The sequence below is a fragment of the Tetranychus urticae genome, chromosome 2 (genome assembly GCF_039701765.1).
Source record: "Tetranychus urticae isolate SD_2017Ah chromosome 2, NJAU_TeUrti_SD_1.0, whole genome shotgun sequence".
NCBI lineage: Eukaryota > Metazoa > Arthropoda > Arachnida > Trombidiformes > Tetranychidae > Tetranychus > Tetranychus urticae.
The window spans coordinates 14,901,059-14,926,582 of NC_142959.1; the positions used below are offsets into that span (position 1 = coordinate 14,901,059).

Genomic DNA, 25,524 nt, shown 5'->3' on the forward strand with positions numbered 1-25,524 from the left:
CAGTTGTAAAAGGAAACGGAACCACAAATAGAGGATTGATTACAAAGATCTTAATTATAAGTTTCATTCCTTTCTTGCTGTCTAGTTTGGATAACAAGAAGAAACATATAGCTGGACATCTCCAACAAAGTCTGTTTATGAACAACAGAAAAGATTTCTTTGAGTCAATTTGGCGTGAAAAGTACAAAGACAAGGATTAAATTTACTTACATTGATGAATAATTTAGTATCAAATGGTGTTATATCAAAGAAAGTGATTCCAATCGGATAACGTTTGTTAAACTCCATCATTGACTGGGCCTTTAAACGCAAGGAAATTGAACTTTCATCCACGAAAGCAGCTTTCCTCAACACCTTTTGGGTTAACTTATTCTGTAAGGAAAAAATTGAGATCCAAATGTAATGATTTACAATATTTAGAAGTCAGAAGGAACTTACTGATTGAATAGCTGCACGGCAAAAAACTGGAGGCAGTGTAATCATTGAAAGTGCCACAGTTAAGCTTACAGTAGTCATAACTTTGACACCAAGAGGAGTCGTTATGAAGAAAACAATATACATATTAATGATTACCGTAATAAACGCTTGGGCATAAAACAAGCCTGCGATACGAGACAAAACCCGATTACCCGACTGAAAAGTGTGATTAATGGACATGAATTTTCTTAAATAGTTGACCCAATCAGTTCTCTTGAAAAGCCCTTCATGAAATGATCTCCAGACTTTCAATTTGTAATCAAGGATCATCATAAAAGTACTGAAGAAAAACAATATATTTCCAATGGCTTTGCAGAGGAAAAGCAGTCGCTGCATTGCGATTAAACTAAAAGTTAAGCAAATAATCAACTGCCAACCGTTAGTGGCATAAATTGAAGGTGATACCAGGAGAGCGAAATGGGGCAAAGCGGTACCATAGATGAGCGAATATTGCAATAAATTCCAAATCAGATTGACTTTCCATTTAAGTTGAATCCATTCTGGTTTCTGTGATTCATTTGGTGAAACACTTTGGCTGTATAAGGTTAGCCATGAAAAGTATTTTCCATTTGCTGGAAACAATTCAAATCGATACCAAACTCCACTTATGGCAGTATAAGTAAAAAAGTATAAATTTAAAGCCCAACTTCGATATTGTCCAAAGGTAATCGTTAAATCGCTTACTGTTACCAAATAATGTGGATTGGAAATCGTGTAAAGCGTCAGATATTTAATCAAGTTAATAAAATGGAGAATCAGATCATAAATCTTGTAGTATCTCATTGATTTGATTTGGTTAAGCGTTGTTACACCCATAATGGCCATTGAACGTTCAATGTCAAAGCTCAACAAGGATCGAGATGAACCAGAAAATTTCTTTGGGTGTAAAACTTCCAACCACCAATCCTTGATAAAATTTAAAAGACTCATGTTAACCAATCTTCACCGACAACCAAGAGACAAATAATAATCATCCCAGTCTTGGACTTTGATATGCCACAATAGATTTGATCACAATTTTTATGAAAAAGTTATAGTTGACACGAACAGAATAAAAATTATTAATATTTTCAAATGATTTGTTTCAACTGACAATTTATGTACTTAAAAATTAATCATGTTTGACTGTTACTGCTCAAGATATTCAGTAAATTTATTAGGGGGTCTCACGTAAATCGAACCAAATTTGCTATTTTATTGTATTTGATCTGATTATCGCATTGAGATGATTTTCAGTAAACAGTATTTTAAGTAATGCAAAATTTTTTTTGCAATTAACAAAAATCAAATATCTCAATTAGTTTTAGAGATATTTTAATGTGAATAAAAAATGACAAAAATTTTCAGCTCCCATTGACTAACATTGATTTTAATCAAAAATACAGTTTATGCATAGGGTCCCCCCTGTGACCATTTTTCAAAATACAGCTCTTTTTTGATTTTTATTTTTTGTCATTTTTTATTCACATTAAAATATCTCTAAAACTAATTGAGATATTTGATTTTTGTTAATTGCAAAAAAATTTTGCATTACTTAAAATAATGTTCACTAAAAATCACCTCAATGCAATAATCAGATCAAATACAATAAAATAGCAAATTTGGTTCGATCTGCGTGAGACCCCCTAATATAGTTGATCCAAATAAAAATAATCAACCAATCGATATTCATAGGTTTTTAATATACAGCTTAGAAAATTAAGTTTCGCCCATCTCAATGAATGATACGCATTCAAATCGATAAGATTAGTTTTAATCGAAATTTCCGTTGCTTTTACAATTGATTTTTAATAAGACAGGGAAAACTCAAAGGTACCATTAGGTGTAAAAGGAGAGCATGTTTGAATACCAGGAAATGTAAATGGAATCATCGCAAGTTGAATTTATTGAGGCAGCCCTGAGATCAATTGATTCATTTTTTGAGTTGGATTGATTATCTCAATGCGATTAGTCGTATATTATATTCAAAGGTTCATAGAGTCGCCAATACAGCAGCTTCAGAATAACTCAAAAATATTACTGCAAACGTACACAGAGCAACTTTTTCAGGTTCACTCCAAAATAAAGGCACTTTGGACATTGTGTTAGTGGTCCTGAAGTTACATGTTGATGCATCTGTGATGATGCTGTAAACCTTTGTATTCTTGAATTAGTCCCTTTGTAATATTTGTAATGGGACTGACCAGGGTCGACTGGTTTACACAATGAGTGATCAATTTGATTACTATGAGAAGTTGTTTGGGAGTCTGTAAAGTAACCAGAGCGATTTTGCTTCATTGATAATGACATTACTATTGATCAAATTTTATGAATAACTGCTAAAAAGTGGATGAAATTTAACCAATTCACGTAAAGTTGGACTAACAATACAATATTTTTGATTGAATGAAAACAATGTTCAATGTTCTGGCAAAAATCTTCTCACAATGGACATGACTTCAATTTATTGATTTATTTATAATTGGTTCACGAGTAAGATGCTAATTAAATTGTCTCACCACCAAATTCAATTTTTATATCAATAAATGTTCATTCAGAGTGAAATTATTTTAAAATTAAGGTCACCGATTAAAATACAAAATGTTGGTGGGAAAAAATGTAGAGTGAAAGAAGAATCAAATCATCATTAAACTCAAAATAAAATTACATTGAACTTGGAAAAATTGTCCAAGTTTTTGTACAATTTAGTTGTCTCGCTTCTTTGAAGGTTGGAACTCGCATTATTAATAGATTTTTTAAGTTACTTTCCCAGAAAAGAGCTAATAATTAGACAAATAATATATCAAGTTATAAGCAACTTAAATTGTCATCAATTGTGATGTTTATTAAAAAATTGTCCAGAAAATTTTCCTCCCTTCAACAGGATTCTTGAGACATTTCATGCTCAATATTGATTGACCAAATGAATAAATATATTTTATAGTTCTTAGTAATTTTTATTTTAACCATATCGCACATTTAAACAAGAGAAGCAATTTTTCACAATAATTTTTGATGAAACAAAGCAGTTTAGCTGGATAAATGAATAAGAGCCAGAATGATAATGATGAGTCTCGGTCTATGTTGATTACCTGCGATCAGCTGCTCGTGGACAAATTTTCAAAGTAAATGGTTTTTTAAGCAAAATAATTTCATGAGCTTTTAGATCAATAAGTAGCTTAGGGTTGGAGCATTCCATTGACATGAATCCTTGCTCGGATGAAGAGTTGACTTTAGATTTAATATTTTGGTCTTTGAAATATAATATGAATTTGGCAATTTGATTTTGTATATTGCTGGCTAAAAGTTAAAAATATAAAAATAATAACAACACATGTTATTGATTAATATTATTTTTGGACTTTCCAATCCAAAATCCTTGTAATTATTAGTAATAGTCAGTATCCTTGTAATAGTCAGCGATAGCATATAAAATCTCGCATCCTTTTCAAAATGCCACTCTGTAGGCAATTAGAAAATTTGTAGAGAGTCCGAGATACGGAAAACTCGGTCCAAAGAGCTATGACACTGAAAACAAAGATGAGGTAATCGAGAAATGGTCGATAAGGAACGTACTGGACTCGTATTTCGGTTCCAAGTGGATAAGACAATGAAAACTCAAAGGTATCTTTAGGCATGAAAGGCGAGTATATTTGGATACCAGAAATGGCTCGGTAAATGTACTCATTGCAAGGAGGTTGAGTGAACTTGTTGCGACAAACCTGAGTATCAAAGGATTCATTTCTCACACCAAAACGTCCATCACGTCGATTGGGAAACAGTTTAACATATCGATTGGTGTCGAATCTTTTAATACTTTTATGCAGAGAGTTGAGGATGCAACGTTTAAGACAAGTGTTTCGATTAAAACAAGGTTCCTTTGAATAATCGCGACAACCTGAGTCGTAAGGAGATTCCAACGACTTGATCACTGTTCGCTCATAAGTTGCAATGGCTTCATTTTTATTTTCACACTCCAATTGCAAGAATCCTGGATTGCCATAAGCTTCTCTCAGCTCTTCAGTTCGATGGTTGATAAAGATGGCCAATGTATTTGTTGTTAAATTTTTAGTGTTGAGGCGTAATTTAATCAAGAAGTTTGATCCAACTTTACCATCTTCATACACAATTGGATCCATTTTTTCAAATAACGTATAACATTTGGAATACAGACTTAGATATTCAGTTACATTTGGAGTTATGTTGATGCATGATTTATATTTGTAATTATTGTCCAAAACTTTACAATCAATAACAAATTCATCAAACTTTGGTAGTCTCCTGTCAATCTCACCCAAAGTTAAAGACGATTCAAGCCAATTGTCGTGTGTTTTTTCCAGTCTTATTTCAGGTAGAATGTAAAATAAGCAAATTGAAAAGGCTGGTAACTCTGAATGAGTTGGACTGATTATCTCGATGCGAGTAGTCGTATAGTAATGAAAATATTCAGCCGTCAATAGAGTGGCCAATGCAGCAGCTCCAGTATAACTTAAAAGCATTACTGAAATGGTTCGCAATGAAAACTGTCTTCGGTCTAATGTGGCTCGAAGCAGGCTAAAACACTGTGTTGATGATGATGTTGCTGATGGTGTCGATGGTATTGATGATAATCTGCTGGTTGTCCGTGTATATTTTGGACGAACATGATGTGAGGGAAACATTTGGTTGTGTGGTACTGAAAATATTTGACTAGTTTGATTGCTGCGAGAAGGTGTTTGATAGTAATCAAAGCGACCATTTTTTTGTCCCTTCATTGGGATTGCTAATTACTTCACTCAAATTGTTATGTTATTTCATAAAAGTACTTGACAATGAATATTTAACAATAACTTGTCCAAATGTTAACAATTTGTAGTCTTTCATGTCACTTCATACGACTCACTTGAAATTATTGATTTGAGTTTTATAAGTTGACAAAATTTGAATTGAATTGTCTCACGTGTGAAATGTGAAATCAAATTAACACAACAATTTAATGGGTCTAGGGTGAGTTATTTTCAATAGTTATTGATCCACAATAGCAATATTCAATTTGAAATATTGTGAATTTAATTTCAATTATCTGGGCTTGAGAAAATCAAGACTCGAATAGATTTGAAGATATTTCAGGTCCAATTAAACTTGAAATGCAAACAATAAGACAATTTTTTGGTTAATAATTGCTTTTATGATTAATTATGCACCTTAAGAGCAATTTAATTTTGCACAGTATTCATTAGTTTCTCCGTTAATGAGAATGATGCTAAAGAAATCCTAGACTAAAGTATTAATAATTGGATAATTAATCATTGAATTCGAGAATATTTCGAGAATGGCATCACCCACATTCATCATTCTTTCATCAGTTTGACTATTCACCAATTGTTAATTCAATTTAATTGATTAAGTCTCCATTAACACATTTTAGTTGCGATGTTTGGGCTGTAATTGTATAATACAAGAAACAACTTATTTAGCAAAACAAACTCTTCTCAACCCATTCCTTTGCTTTTAAACCAATTTTCTGGTTTAGCTTAAAAATGAAATGCAAAGAATGCTGTAAAAGACTCGAACAATTGATTTATGAGTTGATACTTAGTGGGGCTTATAGAGATATAGAAACTGAGTCTATTGGCACAAAAAAATATTGCGTGCGATGTACAGTTTTCAAGAAAATCGAGTAAAAAGTTAAAAGTTCGATTGCTTTTTACACAATACTGGAAGCAGGTTTTTGCATGAAACTCATTTTCCCGATGTAACTTTTAATGATTAACCCGGAAATGCATTTACTTTGAGAAATTAAACCTTGCGTTTTTGTATAAAAGATCAAGTTCGATTTTCAATTAAACACTCCGAATTCAAAGACCAAAATAGTTAGAGATCTGAAACTTATGATGAGTCTATGAAAATTGTTATTACACATCAGAGAGCAAATACTTTTCTCAATTTATTGTTCGTTCTCTTGATTTTGGCCATTGAACCAAATGCGTTTGTACATCGATATTTCGAGAATGGTAATACCTACGATCACCATTCTTCGCCTAATCAATAGATTTTATTATGGGCTATCACATAATGAAATTAGATTATTCAAGATTGTACATAAAAAGATATAGGATTCATTATTAAATTCGCCTCTTGATTTACAAAGGGAAAATGGTTATTCATTATAAGCTAAAAGAATATTCATATTTAAAGGAAGATCTCAGATTTTTTTCTTTATTGTTTCATATAATGTTATAGCCCATAATAAAATCTATTGATTAGGCGAAGAATGGTGATCGTAGGTATTACCATTCTCGAAATATCGATGTACAAACGCATTTGGTTCAATGGCCAAAATCAAGAGAACGAACAATAAATTGAGAAAAGTATTTGCTCTCTGATGTGTAATAACAATTTTCATAGACTCATCATAAGTTTCAGATCTCTAACTATTTTGGTCTTTGAATTCGGAGTGTTTAATTGAAAATCGAACTTGATCTTTTATACAAAAACGCAAGGTTAAATTTCTGAAAGTAAATGCATTTCCTGGCTAATCATTAAAAGTTACATCGGCAAAATGAGTTTCATTCAAAAACCTGCTTCCAGTATTGTATAAAAAGCAATCGAACTTTTAACTTTTTACTCGATTTTCTCGAAAACTGTACATCGCAGGCAATATTTTTTAGTGCCAATAGACTCAGTTTCTATTTTTCTATAAGTTTCGCTAAGTATCAACTCACAAATCAAAAGTTCGAGTCTTTTACAACAGTCTTTGCATTTCATTTGCAAGTTAAACCAGAAAATTGGTTTAAAAACAAAGAAATGGGTTGAGAAGAGTTTGTTTTGCTAAATAATTTGTTTCTTGTACAATTACAGCCCAAACATCGCAACTAAAATGCGCTAATGGAGACTTATTGAATTAAATTGAATCAACAATTGGTAAATAGTACTTACTAATTGTTAGAATTAATAGAATCTGACAAAGAGCATTTAAAATAATACAATATTTAATCATATAATAAGTTACAATTTTTGATTGTTTAATTTGCCTTTCTGGCATTCACATTTGATAATGGTTTCGACTTTTTGATTTAAATTGTAATATTGATCAAAGTTGAAATAGCTTCCAAGCCTTTTATGGTGTAAATTTGGACTGAAATCGGTCCTTACATTAGTTGATTGTCTGACAAATTGTTCAATTGCCAGTGAACCCGAAGAAAGATTTGTTTTAACAAACAGATTTGATCTGTTAGCCCTGATTTTTGAGTCATCCTGATCCGATGATGACCATAGTTGTGTTTGTGAAGTGGCAAAGATACAAAAAATAATGTTGACGATCAACATGAAAAGTGCACTTGCATAAAAGACAAGATTCCATTGATACACTTTATCGTCCTACGAAAGCAACAAAACAATAAGCAATAGTCATTAAAATATTGTTAATTTCATCAAGACTCACCCCATGATCAAGGAGTACACCAATCAACAATGGAGCCAAAAATCCCATCGAACTTGCAGCGAAATTGGTTATTCCAAAAATAGTTCCCGACAGTTCTGGTGACATTTCAGAAACAATTGGCATGTGGCCTCCACAAACAAAGCCCATGAAGAAACAAGAGACAACCAAAAGGCACATCACAGTATTGGATGTTGGTTCAATTAAGGGAATGATTACCAAGCAAATGCAAGGAATCAACAAGGCTGTAGAGTAAAGGTAAAACAAGAAGCCAGAGTGAAATAAAAAACGAGCAAATCGCAATTCCTAGCTATTTTACTGCCCTTACCTTGAGTTTCAAAGATTTTTCTGGTCACAGTTCGACCGAGAAAACCTTTGTCAATAATATATTTGGCTGATGGTCCTGAAATGAGTTGTGAAAATGCAATGGCAAGATAGAGGAATGAATTGAAAATGCCATTGCGATATAATCCGATACCTAAAACTGATTCAAAGTATGCCGGAATTTTGGTCGTAATTATCATGTAGAATAGTGATTGACCAGTTCGTGATAATACCAAAGACCATAAAGCAGTTGATGTAAAGATTTTTATCCAATGGATTTTAACCTAAAAGGATTTATATCAAACAAATAGTCAATGTAATTATTAGATGAAGACGCTAGCTAACTGTCTTGTTTACCTTGGCCTTTGAGTTTCTTTTTGAATGAGCAAGCAATTGTTTTTCAGCTTCACTGATCCAAGGATGATCAGATGGATCTGTTGTTACCGTTTTTATCCAAATAATGGGTAAAATTAAATTAATTAAACCAATGAAGTAAAATGCCGAAGACCAGCCACCAAGTGTAATTGATTCACACATAATCGCTGTTAAAGGCATAACTAAAGCAATTCCAATGTTACTTCCAGCTTGCATAAGACATAAAGGTAAAGAGATTTCGTTCAATGGAAACCAATGTGAATAAAGTGCATAAAGATATGACAACATTGGTGCATGGGAAAGACCCAAAAGACCACGAACAATAGCTAAACTAATGATTCCGTTGGATGCTGCATAAGGAGTTAGTAAGGTTAATAGGGCAGCAAGTGTATGAGTACCAACAGCAAGATGAACTGGGTCATATTTATCTGCCAATAAACCAGAAATGATTTGAACCAAAGCATAGCCATAATAATAGGAACCTAAAACGATCCCTTGCTCTTCACCAGACCAAGTAAAGCGCACCTAACAAGGAAACATTATTAACAACAGTCAATTATAAAACTTTGACGTTTACCTTGTTATATGGTTCAACTTTCAACTCAGAGGTTATATTATCATTTGTTTGATTCACTGAAAGCACTATTCTATCATCATTATCAACCATTGCGACAATGGCTACACTTAAGTTACACCGAACGGCAAACATGATTGCCGAAGAGAGGAAACCAAGGAAAGCGATGTAATAACGGATCGGGAAGAAAGAGTTAGCATTTGTTTTTGATTTTGATGAGTTGATATCCAAGTTTAAGGATAAATTTGGATGATTTGACATGGTGAACGTAATTTACACTTTGAAGATGAATGCTTGATCAAAAATTAACCCATTGAATCTAATAGACTACAAATGTTGCCTTTGACTTGAAGGAGGTGAATGATTATTGTTATACTGATATAACAAGGATTCACGGATTTGCCTGGATAAGTCTGAATGTACCTTTGATCGATAAGGGTGATTGAAAATCTAATTTTGAATTTTCTAGTCCTTGATTAATCACTAAAGATACAACCTGGAGACGATGTCTTATTGAAAGCGAATTTTAAATCCTAGCAAATACCCTGATTGCTCATTTAAATCAAGGCTCACTAACAATTTAATGACAACATTCTTACAACGGTTTAGAAATGTATTTATGGCAAGACAGATTATAATTGTATCTGTTATTATCGGCTAATATGTTAATGTATTCAGCGAAATGAGACCAAAACAGGAATCAATTTGTAATATTAACATGATGATATTTAGCCTTAAAGTATAAACGAATGAAATTAGAAAACTAAATTAAATATTTAACAGCAAATTGTATTAACTATTCAATCATATCATTTATCATTTTAAGAATTGAAAGAGACGAGCAGTGTTTTGTTTATCAAAGGATGCCTGTCAATTGAAATTATGTTTATTGCTGATTCTTTTGATTTACATTGAAACAATGAAAGAAAACAATTTAACAATTGAAAACCTTGACAGGGAAAAATCACACCAATGTAATATATTAATAATATTGAAATGAACAGAGGGAAAATAATGATAATCAAAAGATTAGAGTATATTGGAACCATTTTTATCCAAGTAACCAGTTTTATTTATGCGTAGGCTAATAGCTAAAAGATTTACTTCCATTCATCTTCATCATCTTTTCTTCTTCTCCTTTCTTTATATAACCAAGACACCCACCCAGCTACATTTTTTTGTCTTCCTTCTCTCTCCATGTTCAACCGGTCCCACCTTGAAACCATCAGAGCTATTCATTAGCAAAACACAATCGCAATCGGTAAAAAACAATATGTTAATATAAATCGCCTTTTTGGGGTTTATATCTGGTTTCTGGTAAAAACAATTGATCCACTGGATTGGGTGATCATTGAAATTGTTTGTAGACACCCAATTCAATGTAAATTGTTCACATTTAAAAGGTTAAATCCTTGGATGAAACAAAAGTGTAAACATTTTACCCGAATGGTGAAAAAATGGCAAACCATGATGGAAACTTGTCTCAATTCAAAAGTTATGTAAACTGTTCAATTGAAGTAGGTTGAGAAGAGAGGAAGATTATGATGATGAATATGAGGATAGAAAGAAGAAAGAAAGAGAGTGAGAAAAATAATGTTGATGAAAGGATAATTCGTAAAGTCTAATCATCACAATTTAGTTTTGCCACATTCATCCTTTTGTTTTGAAAAGCATCCACATTCATTGACATTAACAGCAGCTTGGTCAATGTTTACAAATTTTTAACTTCAACCATTCATTTCAATGGTTACTTCAAATTTCTGGTTAACAATTATTCCAAGTTTTATTGAAATATTCACTTAATTTTATTCCAGTCTGTTTAATTTTCCCTGATTTTTGGTTATCGCCGATTTGTTACCAAAGTGTTTCAGCTTTTTACTGGACCAGAATGATTAACTCAATTTAACTCTATGCGTGGGACCAATTTAATGTCCTCCCAAAGTCTACAATCGAAATCAAAGTTCATAGTGATTATCAACCAAGGAACAGGAAAGGTGATGTTAATTTGAACCTTTTCAGTGATCAGATGTCATTATGTTAAACCTTGTGCTATAATTTAACAAATCAACCAAATGAAACAATAAGTGACAATTGAGTTTAGATTTTTATTTCAATTTTATTCAACTTTAGTCCAATCCAAATTTCAAGTCTTTAATCATGGCTTTTGGGTTTGTTGAAGCTTGTGAAGTTATATACGCTTTCATTTGTGTGCTTGGATTTGTGTTCAACTTTATGGTTATCTATGTAATCTTTTGCTGCATTTCATCCAAAAGTCGTTCCCGGTTAACATCACGGACTATTTTAAGTCTTGCCCTTTGTGACCTTTTAGCCACCTTAAATTTACCATTTTTTATAGCTTCAATGTCCAATGGATGGTCATTTTCGTCATCTTTATGTAAACTGTTCACCTTTACACTGATTTTGGAACAATTTGCCAAAACGTTTCTCCTTTCTTTGCTTGGGTTGACTTCAGTGGCTCAATATCGTGGATCCGTTTATAACCTGACAACAGCCAAAATAACCATCCTTTTGGGTTCCATTTGGACGAGCTCTTTTGTTTTGGCTTTAACATTCGCTTCTTTAACCTCTCCTAATCTTAACTGCGACCTCTTCCTATCCTATGATTTTGCTTTCAAGGAAACCTTCACCTTTACTTATACAATTTGTGTCCTCTTTTTACCCATAATGATACTTTCCTTGCTCCTCCATCAATCTCGAAGTGAACCTTTCGAACCAACTGAATCAGTAATTGAGCTCTTTGAACTCACCATTGGTCTTCTTTCAGTTCACATTACACTATCTTTGGGTCATGTTATCGGTACATGGATAACGACCTTTTCCAAGGTTCCACCAGGCATTCCTGAGCCGGCTTGGAAGATTCAATGGATTATGGTTTCTGGTATTATTTGGTGTTCACTACGCTTTGTATTTCCAATTATTTATACATATTTTTGGACTGAATTTAGGAAAGGATTAATTGCCATCTTCACAGATTCACTAGAGTATCGTCCAATGGCTCGTTATGAAAACTCAAAGGGACCTTTATGAACATTAAACCATCTTATTTAATTTATAAATACTTATACATAAACACATAAATCTAATAGGTGATCAAATTTTCTATCTCATTTTCCCTTCCTATTGAATTGATTATACTTCCTTCCAGAAATCAAAAAATATAATTTTATCAATTAAAAGGTGTCTTTAAAATTTATTGAAACCAAACTTATATTGTTAAATTTCTAACCACAAAATAATTATAAAAATTGCATTTTCTTGAATAGTGACCGGAAATTTTGAGCACAAATCACTAAGCGTAGGTTTTCAGTTAATAGATCCAGTTAGTGTTGAAAGATTTCATTTTACAAATATAAATATAATTGATAATTGAAATCAGGTGCCAGCTGTTCAAATTCGGGATCAAAAATGCAAAATGTAACCAGCTCGAAAGATGTTCGTTGAATTGACTTCGGTTAACCAATCTAAAGTAAAATTTACTTTAGAAACAATAGATTGACTGAATAAAATTTAGATTGATTTAGAGTAGAGTATTACAAAAACATAGATGATAAATGAGCTGATGAGTATATCTAGTGTATACTTTTGATTTGTAAAACTTATCAATTTATAAAATAAAACTAGTGTAAAAGATTTAGTTCAATTTTGTTCGTAATTTTTATGTAAGAAATACTCGATTGAATGCGAAACCTATATAAAAAGACTTTATAAAAATTGTTAAATTAGACCTCGCTGTAAAAATCATCTAATGGGTTGAGAAAAATTCACGAAGTGGCGCAACTTCTCGATTCAACCAAGCCGTATTGACTCGAATCTTTTCAATAGCACGGCTAACAACCTTTTCCAAACCAGCGAAATGGTTCTTTTCGAAGAAATCGGTTATTTTTTGAGCCATTTCTTCTGAAGCGAAATTTTGACAGAGTTTCTGAAAAAGCAAAGAATATTATGATTAGGTTTTTGGTGATACACGGATTAACAAGATCAAATCAAATTACCTCAATTAAAACGGATGAACTTCGATGACTACCATATCTTTCTTTAACTTCAGATATGTTTTTCTCGTAAAACTTCCAAGCTGCCAGTCGACCTTTCGCTGTTGAAGCAACAGAGACGATGACTTGCCAAGAATTTTGAGTTCGAACATGTTCCTGATCAAATGAATTGAATTAGTGAGTTTCATAACAGATTCATTGGTATTATTGTTGACTTACAGAGAAGGAAAATTCCAATGTTTGTTGAATCTTTTTGTCATCCAGAGTTGCTCCTAAGGCAGTTGCTATTCTGACCTTTTCCTCTTGTAGTTCAGTTTCATTGTAAAGCTGAAATAAATTCATGAACAAATATTGATTTAACAATTCATTTAGATTATTATTCAAACCTTTTTACCTTGAGAAGTGTTTCATGGAAATCTGAGTCACCAGACTTGACAACTGCAATATAAACAGAGTGTCTGAGATCAGGAGATAAACTTTGGCCATTAACATGTGCTTGAAATTTCTTCTTGGCCTCCGCAATGACATTTTCATCCTTGAAGCTTATTAATCTTGATAGTACAAGAGAACGCATAAGACTTGTAGTGTTTGCTTCACCTGGTTTTTGGTCGAATCCGAGTCTTGCATAAGCTTTTGAGACTAATTTTTTACCGAATTTTTGGAAACTTTCGTATGAATCGGTATACGATATGAGAATATCTAGATGACTCAGGCATTTATCAACACCACACCAAGCAACATAATCGTCTTCATCATCGTAATTTTGCAACATTTTCAATACTTCAGCAACTGACACTATTCCAGCCAAATTGAGAGCTAAAATATCATCAATTAACTGCAATCGGTCTAAAGGTGCTAATGTTTTATTTTTGACAGCTTGACCAAGAGCACTCCACATATCGACTGGATAATTAACTCGATAAAATCCATATAAAGATGGATTAAGTTTGAACCATCCATTTTTCAAAGAAAATGAATCCAAAGTTATGTTCATTGATCGATCGCTAAATAAATCAAATTGTTTAGCTTCTCCAGGTTTACTTGAAGTTACCAGTGAAATAGGAATAGACCATAGCATATTAGATTCAGAGTCAGACATTTTACCATCAATACAGAATTTTTCTTGCTTCAAGTTAATGACAACTGATGTATCAGATACCGATGATATCGATACAGTTATAAGCGGATAACCCATTTGACATGTCCATGTTGGCATCATCTTTTCAACGGGTTTTTTACTGGCTTTCTCCAAAGCTTTCCAAAGATCACCGGTGGATGCATTTTTATAAGCATGTATTGTCAGATAATCTTTCATCCCATCACGGAAAGCCTGAGTGTAAAAGAAGAGAAAGTGATTAATTAGAGCAATGCCAAAAAATTTAGAAAAGGAAATGGAAATGTCAAGGCAAAAAATAAATGTAATCATGAAAGTATAATCAACAAACCTGATCACCAATCCAGTTATGACACATTCTAATTACAGAGGCACCTTTATGATATGATATGTGATCAAAAATAGAGTTGATTTCCGCCGGTGCGCCAACTGGTATCTCAATAGGATGACTTTCATGACTTCCGTCAAGCTCTAAAGCTGCGATAGATGATACAGCGGCGAATTGTTTCCAAAATTCAAATTCTGGATGATGAGATTCGACAGCTAAATATTGCATAAAAGTAGCAAAACCTTCATTCAACCACAAATGAGTCCACCATTCCATTGTTACTAAATCACCAAACCATTGATGCGCTGTTTCGTGAGCAATAACTTGAGCTACTGATTGTTTAGCCGAACAGGAAGAATTTTCTGGATCAATCAAAAGAGCTGTTTCACGGTAAGTGACCAAACCCCAGTTTTCCATAGCATTGAATGCAAAATCCGGAACTGAAATGTGGTCTAATTTACTTAATGGATAATTTATTTTGAAATAGTCTTCGAAAAATTCAATGTATGCAACTGCGTCGTCTAGGGCAAAGGTGCCATGACCTTTTTTGCCAAGTGGAGCATAAACTCTGATCTTTGTTCCTCTAGCTGTAGCTGATTCAAGCTCCTCATATTCACCAACAACAAATGCAACCAAATAAGTAGACATTATTGGTGTGGTTTCGAATGAGACAATCTTGAGTTGCTCATTACTAGGGTCAGTTTCCTCCTTAATGATATTAGTATTGGACAGAACCATTCGGTTTTTGGGAGCAATGATGGTTATGTTGAATTTGGCTTTAATAGATGGCTCATCCCAGCAGGGAAAGGCTCTACGAGCATCGGTTGGCTCTGATAAAAAATAATATAAAAATTATTATATTAATATTTCAAAGAAAACAATATGGATAGGCAGTCTGGTTTAGTTTAAATAATTACGCGGGTAAATATAAATAGATAAGGATTATTAATATCTTACCAAATTGTGTTGTTGCTGCGTATTCATCTTTATTAGTTACAGGTGATCGATATTGAGTTCGATAGAAACCAACCATTTTATCATTAAGGATTCCATTGAAGACTAATTTGAGATGCCCTTTGCCTGGTTTAATTGTCTCATTAAATGTCAGGATAGCCCTTTCATCCTTCTCATCATAAGAGATACTACCTTGGATTTCTAAATAAGACACTAAAAGAATCGAATGGAAGAGTTGAAATCTTTAGATGAAAAAAGTGCAGTTTAATAAAAAGAGTTGGTGGTGAAAACAATCAAAAATTAGAATCCTTACCTGAGCCATCATTAATCGAGCTGAAAGAAGCACTGACAATTTCAATTTCAGTAGAATTAAGAACAATGCTGTTAGTGGAAGACACAACTTCGACTTGTACACTCTGAATACCAGCAAACGTAAAATTAACCAAGTCTGGTTTCAAAGTGATATCGTATAAAATGGGTTTGACATTTCCAGGTAGTCGTTGAAAAGGCTTATTTCCTTCACTATGGGCCATTTTCGGGTAATACAAAAGTACACAAAAAAGCAAATGACGTGAGAGAAAAAGTAAACAGATGAGAAAGGATGGAAATAAGAAGCAGAGAAATGAACCAAACACACAAAAAAGAACAGTTAACCACACAAAATCACAGATGATGGCTCCAAGTAAGAGTAGGTAAAAATTCAACAAATCACAAGGATTAAATTCTGAAATAAGTATTCTGTTTTAAAATATTGAGTTATTACGAAGAAGCAAGAGACAAATGCATAAATGACATAAGTTGACCGAGACAAAACAGTGTTCAATCGCAAATGCAAGAAAAAAGAAGAATGCCAAAAAAAGAGTGAGAAAGAAAGGGAGTTAAAGAGGGAAAAGAAAAGGAGGCAGAGAAAGAGATGATGATAATGATGATGATGATGATGAAAATTGTGTACCATAAGTTGAAAACAAATTGAAAAAATAAACTCTGATTGCAAGGTATTAAATTGTTGATGATCTTTTGAAGGGAAAGAAGTAGCGATTGAAGCAAAAAAGCAGACAAAGAAACTAACAGGTCATTAAAAAAAGAGACATTAATAGGAGCCAGGTTTTCAATTATTGGTAATTATAATAATTATCGGTGAAAAAGATGATGATTAACAAAAAACATTGGATCTCTGACCTGATTAGTCTGCAATGATGATGAAAAATAATAATCTAAGTTGTAAAGTTTAATAGATTTGATAGTAATAATAAAACCATCAACATGTTATTATCATTATTACCATCGTTAGTTTCATTTTTCTGACTTGGCCAAATAACTCTTTGTCTCATTTTGATGGTATTATGATTAAGAGGGAAATTTTAGTTTATCTTTTAAATGATATTCATCACACATGTTTTTCATGTAAATTTCATTTTCATATGATGAATGATACATTTTGAGGGTGCTTTGAAACCTAATTTTTAAGGTCAATCAGATAACAGAAAAATAATTTCAGGGAAAATCCATCTCAGAATTGCCTAGATGTTACTTTTACTGCTTAACTTTTATCGCAGGGATGAAATTTTTTTGAAATAATTTCAAATTGTTACCATCACTAAAACAACATCACCCTTATCTTTTAATCATTAAACTAGAGATGGTTGAATGATATTTAATTATTACAGGATAGCATTACAACATTAAGATGAAATAATAAACATTTGTAATTGAAAAATGATATTAGATTGAGCAGATCGAACATGATATTTCAAAATGTATTTCACTAGAAAAGGTGTAATCGATTCTTTAAAATGAATTAGATAGCAATGTACATTTAATTATTAAAATTTAATAAAATCGATAGTTTTTTAACGATAGAAAACAAATTATCACAGATAACAGGATTTTTTTTGTATAAAATATTAATAAATAATAAATCAGATTATGTTAGGTTAGTTGGTAAACATTGCGATGAGATTCCATTTACGAGATTCATTATTATTACAAATTGTCATGATTATGGGTTGGTCGACAGTTGCTTTGTGAACACCAAGACAGGAACCAACAGCAATATTATAAAACGGAGTATTATCCTGTTAAGGTAAAAATAGAGGATAAATTTAGATTGTTGTTAAAAATTTCTTAAGATGAAAGATGATAACCTTTGAAGAGTGATGCCATTCCTGTGTTTCGCCATGTTCATGGCATTTGGCCAAAAACGTGGTATCTCCATCAGTATCAAGACACAATCTGTTTGCCAGTCGAAGCTCTTTCTTTTCACTTTCATACCAAATCTGGTGATAAAAAAATAAAATCATAAAATATTATCAGCAGGTACAGCCATTATTATCAACGAAAAAACACTGGTTAAACAAAAAAAGTAAACAGTATAACTACCTGTCTTTTACTTTCTTGACATTTTCTCAATATGAGCCGAGTTTTCTTTACAGTAACAGCCTTTTCAGACTCAATGCACAAATCGGAACCAGATAGACTGATTTGGTAAATTCCCTTAATTTTAGACGTTCGTCGGACTAGATTGTAGACACCTTTCAAATGACTGTACTTTTTTTCCAGGTTTTCTAATTTCTTTTTACTTTTATCCTCCTTTTTATCTTGCTCTGGAAGCTTTAATTCAGGATAAATGTTTTTCAGGTACCATTCAAAGGATTTACAATGTAATTTTTCCCGTAATGAGATTCGGTCGGTAATATTTCCATAATCGATTTCTTTTGCATTTTTGTTCAATTCATAGTAATATTTCTAAATAATGAACAAGTGGGAAAATTATTATGAATGTAAGTAATATTAATATATTAACAATGATGGTATATCGTATATTAATAATGAGGGTAAATACCTTATAATCATCCATCCAAACATTTGCCACTCGAAGAGAGTTTTTGGTTAAGGTATCTTCCCCAGTTGGTGAGCCATAAGGCCTACGTTGCCTGAAAACATGGCCCACTCTCGAGCAGGGTATTATTTCAATGGACCCACCACACATCCAGACCTGTGCATAGTTCAAAAAATTAGATGATTATTGATTGATATGCTCTTAATTACTATTGATTGATTTGTTGAACTTACCCTGAATGATATTTCAAGATTTTCTCCTCCCCAAATATCCATTCCAGGATCATATTCACCAAGCTCTTTGAAATATTGTCGATCCATTGCAAATAGTCCTCCGGCCATAGTTGGTGTGCTAATGATATAAAGAGACGATAAAAAATAAAATTAATTATAATAATAAAAGTAAGAACAACTCTACTTACGGAATAGGTTTTACATAATCTTCACTATCTTTCAGTAAATTTCTAGGAATCGAGTCCCATCTAAAGTGTAATCCCCAATTAAAACCACCTCGGACCAATGGTGATGCTGTGTATTCAAAAGTGTGATGACTTATTACATCGATAATTGGGACTGCAACGACTTTTCTGTCCTCGTAAATTCTTTGCACCAAAGGTCTGAGCCAGTCTACGTTGACTTCAATATGACTATCGAGAAAAACCAAAATATCACCTGATGCATATTTGGATCCATATATCCTCGCTCGGATTAAGCCTGAAGTAGAATTAAATTGAAAGCAAATTGAAAACACAATTTATATTAAGTTTGTAAACATTCAAACATGCAAACATAAGAAAAAGTGAGTTACCAGCTCTCTCCGGCGTTCTTAAAAATTTAAATAAGTTTCCATGTGATGCAAATTTTTTCTCGAGTTTCTCGATGAATTTTTCATCATCACTAAAATCGTCTACCAGAATGATTTCCTGGATTAGCTCTGATTGAGTGCGTTGCAAAACACTTGCCACGCTCCGCACGAGTGCTGAATAAGCCTCATTGAAGAAACAAAAAATAACTGAGCTGCGTGGAAGACCTGTCTGATAAGTCTGATTTGCACAAAGTTGGTGACGAGTATCAGGAATGTCACGAAATTCGCCGATTTTATCGCTGATTAAAGAATTGAATGCATATTTTTTAAGCCCCTCTTTCTTCAATTCACGATCAGCTTCACTATTTAAAATATCTGAAAAGGTAAAAAAATTGATGGAATTAATCTTCAAAAATTCAATGAATTGAATTTCATAGGAAACTTACGTAATTTCAAGAAGTTCGTTTCATTCACAGATAAATCCATTGACATGAACGATTGAGTAGCCACTTTTGGGATAACTTTTTTGGGAACAACATCATCTATTGGATCATCGTTGATCAAATTTGATCTCCTCTCCAGATCCGCTTTGATGGACTCATTTCCTTCATTAATCACAGTTTTTCTTGGTGTTCTTGGCGAAGTTTGAATGATTGGTGAATGACGTTCTAGTCGGATTGGCGGTGAAATATAAAGAAAAATAAGTAAAGCAAAAGAGGTTACACTCAGGATTCCAATGAAGAATCCTCTGATTGTGATTAAGGCCATATCATGATATATAATGAGATTCAGGTAAATACAGACAAATTAAAATAAATTATTTGATATTGACAAATGGACTCAACAGCTGATCAAATAGAATCAGCCAACTCAGGTGACCCAACTGTTTATCGACTATAAGAAAAGACCGGTAGATGGCAGTGAATCGATCAAACTTAATTTTTATGCTAATTTCATCATTAAATTTGCATCATTTGCAATCATTGTCGGATAATTGTGTCTTTCTTGTTAATGATTACGATAAATTTATGACAAATGGACATAAGGATAATTAACTTAAATCAAATTTGATGCTAATTTGTTCTGCTTTGAGTCGATGAACCAAAAAAATAATATTATTCAAACAAATGTAATAATAACCATTAGTCTATCATAAACATTGATTTTCGATTAAAAATTGGTAATTGCCTCAATTATCAATTTCGTGATGATCTCAATTGAATCATGAATTGTTCAGCTTAAAAATTTCACAAAAATCATTCCTAAATCAGGCGTTACGAGCCTGTTGTGTCTACTTATCTGCAACATTCTAGTGACCAGAAAAATTAGTGATATTACTCTTGATGCTCAATGGATTTGAAACATTTATTATAAAATAATTGGCTCAATTAAAAACATTAAAAGTGAAATCAAAATAATTTAAATCTTTTTATTGCAATTTAGAGATGAAATTGATGGTAGCGACCTTTACGGAAGTCTGCTGGAACTAAGCATTTTGTGATTGCTCTTCTTCATCAGTTTTGTATGCCTTTAACAATCATCCTCTGATCAAGTGGTCAATAGAATCAGCATTTAATAAATTTATTGATGTAATGGTTGCCTCTGATTCAATTCGAGATGACCACTTAGATGAGCTACCAGATAAACATGTTGCTAGAGATTTTTATGCCAAGTACGATCCCAAAGAGGTTCTCGGAAGGTAAATATTGCTTTGTAACATTTATATGTCAAGCCTAATCTACATTTTTAATTGTCCTTTCTGTGTACTTTTTTTTATTTTTTCTTAATCTATAGAGGAGTTAGCAGTACTGTACGACGATGCGTTGAGAAAGAAACTGGAAGAGAATACGCTGCAAAGATAATTGATGTCAGTGCGGATTTAGAGGACCCTCAAGGATTAACACTTAGACAGGCTACATTAAGAGAAATATCTATCCTTAAATTAGTTGCTGGCCATCCTTATATAAGTAAGTTGATTGCTAATACTATTGATGACCAAAATAAGTTAAATATCACCTACTAAGCGTTTTTATTTTTTCCTCAGTTGAACTCCACGACGTTTTCGAATCATCAACATATATTTTCTTAGTGTTTGAATTGTAAGTTTGTTTTAACTAAATTACTATCCCGCAATTTTTGAATTAATTTTGCTAAATTTTTGTTTCTCCTACTGTGCAGATGTAAAAATGGTGAACTCTTTGATTACTTGACCAATGTTGTAGCCTTATCTGAGAAAAAAACTAAAACCATAATGAGACAACTTCTGGAAGCTGTTGAACATATACACAACAAGAACGTAGTGCATCGTGATTTAAAGGTTAGCTAAGTCAATTTTATAACCCAATGAATTTCTATTTCTCTATGTTAAGTGATGTAATTTTTAATTTATGTGTCTTGAATTTTATTCCAATCTTATCAACCCCTAAATAGCCTGAAAACATCCTCCTGGACGACAGTTTTAACATCAAAATAACTGATTTTGGTTTCGCTAAAGTGATAGCTCCCAACGAAAAGCTCGATGGTAAGCTGATTTTTTTAAAATCCCAACTCTTTATGTTGGTGAATGTGTATATATTATTCCAACGGAGTGTTTAATTTATCTTTTTGCACAAATTCTAGATCTCTGTGGAACTCCTGGTTATCTTGCACCAGAACTTCTTCGTGCCACTATGTATGAAAATGTTGAAGGTTATGGTAAAGAAGTTGATTTATGGGCCTGTGGAGTTATCATGTACACTCTTTTGGTTGGATTTCCACCTTTTTGGCATAGGAAACAAATGATTATGCTACGAAATATAATGGAAGGTCGATATGAGTTCTGCAGTCCAGAATGGGATGATATTACTGATTTACCTAAGCATCTTGTGAGTATCTATACAATCATATGTATTGTTCGTGATTCTCCGATCATCTTAGCTACTCAAGTTTTATTCATAGACAAGTCAACGTTTTCATATCTCACTTACCTCTTCTCTTAAGCATTACCCATTAGCATAAAAATTGTGTTGATATAATCGTGATGTAAGTTGATTCTAAGTGCTATCATTTTTTAGGTTGAGCAAGTAAATGATCCAATCATATTAATTTCTTTCCTTGACTTTTAGTTTCTAACATTTCTTTTGCTTGCAAGTTTTTACATTGGTTGGAAAAACAAAATCAGGTTCAATCCTTTTGTATATTTACCAAGTTAAAGGTTAATTGAGTTAAATTGCATGCTAGACTTGTTTATTCAGTTTCAACTTACTTGTCACTATTACACAACGACTATTAATTTTTTATTCTTAACATCTTCCGTATAGAATTCATTTTATCAGATGTTCATAATTAATCAATGACTTTTATCTTTTACCCGACTTTCACTCTCTTTATCAACTCACCATAGCTCAGACTAATCAATTTTATCAATATTTACTGTTTCTATATTTATTTTTAAATCTTCTGTCATCACAATACCTGATTGATCATGCCCTAGTGATGGAATAAACATTCGTCAAAACTTAGTCAAATGATTACTATTAATATAACTCTATCACCTTCAGATTTTCTTTTTCACACTTTGTCATCATTGATCATGAAATTTCAATACTGAACTCATATTTTATTCACCTTTATCTTGCAGATTAAGAATCTTTTACAAATTAATCCTCGATTAAGGCTAACTGCCTCTCAAGCATTAAAGCATGACTTTTTTCAACATATGGTTAGTATTAATTTAATCAAAAACTTTCGGCTCAAAGTAAACTTGACATTACCTTTTATCTTTTTTTACAGCAATTGAGAGTTGGACCTTTTGACGCACGTAAAACTTTTCAACTAGTTATGCTTGTTGTTCGAGCCATGATAAGAATCAAACGATTGAAACATACTCCAGAACCTATGAGCATCGAAATCGCCCGCTTTGATCCTTATAGGATCAAAACTCTGAGGAAAGTATGTATTAAATTCAATTGCAATCTGAAATTTTCTGGTTTTTTTTCTAATCAATATTCTTTTTCATTTCAGGCTATCGATGGCTGTGCCTTTCGTGTTTATAATCATTGGGTTAAGCGTGGTGAAGTGCAAAATCGAGCTGCTCTTTTTGAAAATAGACCTAAACAAGATTTGAAAGCATCTTATCAACAATCATTTCAAGCCAAAGCTTAGTTAACTTCAACTTCGTCACGTCAACCCTTTGACTTTCTTTTTCCATCGTCTTCACCATTTTTTTCCTCTCTCTCTTTTTTCACCTTCAACTTAATTTACTCTTAAATTTGTAAATAAATAATATTTAGGAAAAAGAGTAAGAGGAGGACCTTTCAAACAACGATTTAACTTATTGATTTCATTCAGTCAACACCAATCACTTTTTTGCTCACATTTCTTCTACACTTTCAATATCTTTGATGTATCACTGTGAGACCATTAAAGAGTATTACATGAAAATCACAAATATAAGAAGATAAAATTTTTGAAATGTCGAAAGGTATTGTGAGTCGAATGTCTTTATACTGTGTTATTTACACGTACCTGAAACATTTTTGCTTATCATGAGGAATTCTGGATTTAAGGGTCTCACGAAAAATGACCTCCACCAATTTTAAAGGTACATGTTTTTATGATAAAAGACATCAAGAATCTATGTTAGGTCTCACCAAAAGTTCCGTTTGGTCACAATCGCACTCTAAAGGTGAAAAGCTTTTCATTGATATCTTACGAACATGATAAAGTGCGTAAAATTCGTATAAGTATATTTGATAATAAGCTGCATTGGCTGACAAAGATTTTTTCTCTAAAGCACCCAGTTCTATAGCCTTTAGGTCACGTATCTTCAAACGGGGCGCATTTGACCAGCTTTGCGTCAATAAGAATTTTGATCGGATCTAAATGCTGGCTATAGCTGGACGCTGCGGATTTTCAATATGCATAGTAGTTCGCCTGTTACACGAGTGACCTTATATTTGTTGTCAAAATGAATGAATCAAAATATTCACAACTTTCATTAAAAGTCTTAAAATCGAATGTTCTTTTTTGTTGAAAAAGATTGGATTCATCCGAAGTCACAGAAAGAAGTTTATATTTTTTGAGCGAGCAACATCAACTTTTTTTCTGTGCAAGTAACTAGCTTTATTAGGTCATTAAGTAATTCCCGATGCCCGTTATGTTTTCAATGTCAGATAAAAATACCACCAACGGTAAATCATAGCCTTACTACATTGCTTAAGTTTCCTGAACTCTAATTGTTTTTCTTTTGGTCCAAACCTTAAAAATCATCAATTTTCATCGATAAATCATCAGGTTTTTGATTTCCATAGACAAAAGTATTTTTTATTTTTATTTCGAGGCCTGCCAAACATGGAATAGTTTAATTGCGATAACCTGTTTAATAACAAACTTGCACATGAAGCACTTTGCTAACAAATAATTCTGGAAATGAGCCAAAAAAATCAATTCTTCATATCGAGCATCGGGACTTACCATAGCATTGATAACTCACAGGTTACAAATGTGCTTGTAAGTTCCTAATAATTTACTCACAATTGTCAATAATATTGCTAAAGATAATATCGATAGTATCGATTCGATTGATTAAAAAAAATTATTTTACGCAGAAATATGAGCTCTAAACGCTTTAAACGTGAAATCAATTATTACATGAGTATATTAGGCCCTTGAACGCGTAAAAAACGTATTATCGTACCGTTTGATAACTTTTTGTTGTTTTAGATTCAATCTTTACTGCAAGTTTCTTCAACCTCAACCGATATCAACAACTGGACAAATAGCCAATAATTTTCCAATTATCATGATTCTTGTGCTATACAATCCATTGTTAGCCGGTACTTTGATCACTTTGTTTGCTTTTGTTCAGGTGTTACTATTTACATTGATACAATTTATTTTTTTTCCTCAATCGTTCTCTAATAAATAGCAAGAATGTATCTTATTCATTAAGTTGGAGAAAGTTGGGTGCACCTTTTGTTTTTTTTTCAGAGCTAATCAGGTTACATTACATTATACGCTTCAATTAAAGCCACAATGAAATGAGAAACTACTTAATGCTTCACTGAATTATGCTTAATTAGAGCTATCATTCTGATATCATGTCCAGTCACTGACGGAAATTTTGGTATTATACGGAATGTAATTGTAAAACTATAACCATTCATTTCAAATATAGAAAACAGAAGATCAAATTTTCATGTGTTCATTTCCATTGTTTCATTGTTAATACTGATAATAGTTATTAATGATATCAATCATTTATGTGTAAACAATTGTATTTGATTATAAGAATACATCATGGATAGGAAATAGAATGAAAACTTTGAGTATTGAAGGTTATTAAT

At 32.4% G+C, this 25,524-nt stretch overlaps 6 protein-coding genes across 6 annotated transcripts; 2 read left to right on the forward strand and 4 right to left on the reverse strand.

Annotated features, from left to right (window-relative positions):
- Positions 1-30: 30 nt before the first annotated feature.
- On the reverse strand, positions 31-1,432 carry LOC149093963 (uncharacterized). Its single transcript, XM_089268378.1, has 3 exons — positions 439-1,432; positions 211-372; positions 31-131 (listed from the first exon to the last, which is right to left on the reverse strand). Exons 1-3 carry the CDS (start codon positions 1,405-1,407, stop codon positions 51-53), a joined length of 1,212 nt encoding a protein of 403 aa, XP_089124504.1. The 5' UTR covers positions 1,408-1,432; the 3' UTR covers positions 31-50.
- A 6,011-nt stretch (positions 1,433-7,443) lies between these two features.
- On the reverse strand, positions 7,444-9,410 carry LOC107371663 (sialin-like). The gene is made up of 5 exons (XM_089267402.1): positions 9,153-9,410; positions 8,558-9,100; positions 8,205-8,484; positions 7,880-8,157; positions 7,444-7,815 (listed from the first exon to the last, which is right to left on the reverse strand). Exons 1-5 carry the CDS (start codon positions 9,408-9,410, stop codon positions 7,444-7,446), a joined length of 1,731 nt encoding a protein of 576 aa, XP_089123528.1.
- Positions 9,411-11,171: 1,761 nt separating this feature from the next.
- LOC107371674 (uncharacterized) lies at positions 11,172-12,363 on the forward strand. Its single transcript, XM_015939821.2, has one exon. The coding sequence runs from the start codon at positions 11,307-11,309 to the stop codon at positions 12,195-12,197; it is 891 nt and encodes a 296-aa protein (XP_015795307.2). The 5' UTR covers positions 11,172-11,306; the 3' UTR covers positions 12,198-12,363.
- LOC107366781 (puromycin-sensitive aminopeptidase) lies at positions 12,341-16,377 on the reverse strand. The gene is made up of 7 exons (XM_015934429.3): positions 15,869-16,377; positions 15,559-15,756; positions 14,605-15,431; positions 13,554-14,489; positions 13,379-13,486; positions 13,163-13,315; positions 12,341-13,092 (listed from the first exon to the last, which is right to left on the reverse strand). Exons 1-7 carry the CDS (start codon positions 16,086-16,088, stop codon positions 12,913-12,915), a joined length of 2,622 nt encoding a protein of 873 aa, XP_015789915.1. The 5' UTR covers positions 16,089-16,377; the 3' UTR covers positions 12,341-12,912.
- A 989-nt stretch (positions 16,378-17,366) lies between these two features.
- On the reverse strand, positions 17,367-20,051 carry LOC107369992 (polypeptide N-acetylgalactosaminyltransferase 35A-like). The gene is made up of 8 exons (XM_015937965.3): positions 19,645-20,051; positions 19,202-19,573; positions 18,816-19,107; positions 18,628-18,745; positions 18,398-18,550; positions 17,935-18,300; positions 17,700-17,831; positions 17,367-17,630 (listed from the first exon to the last, which is right to left on the reverse strand). Exons 1-8 carry the CDS (start codon positions 19,964-19,966, stop codon positions 17,490-17,492), a joined length of 1,896 nt encoding a protein of 631 aa, XP_015793451.3. The 5' UTR covers positions 19,967-20,051; the 3' UTR covers positions 17,367-17,489.
- Positions 20,052-20,743: 692 nt separating this feature from the next.
- PhKgamma (phosphorylase kinase gamma) lies at positions 20,744-23,627 on the forward strand. Its single transcript, XM_015937685.3, has 9 exons — positions 20,744-20,897; positions 20,993-21,165; positions 21,243-21,297; positions 21,377-21,515; positions 21,629-21,719; positions 21,818-22,062; positions 22,818-22,898; positions 22,970-23,128; positions 23,201-23,627. The coding sequence occupies exons 1-9, from the start codon at positions 20,791-20,793 to the stop codon at positions 23,339-23,341; spliced, it is 1,191 nt and encodes a 396-aa protein (XP_015793171.1). The 5' UTR covers positions 20,744-20,790; the 3' UTR covers positions 23,342-23,627.
- Positions 23,628-25,524: the final 1,897 nt, after the last annotated feature.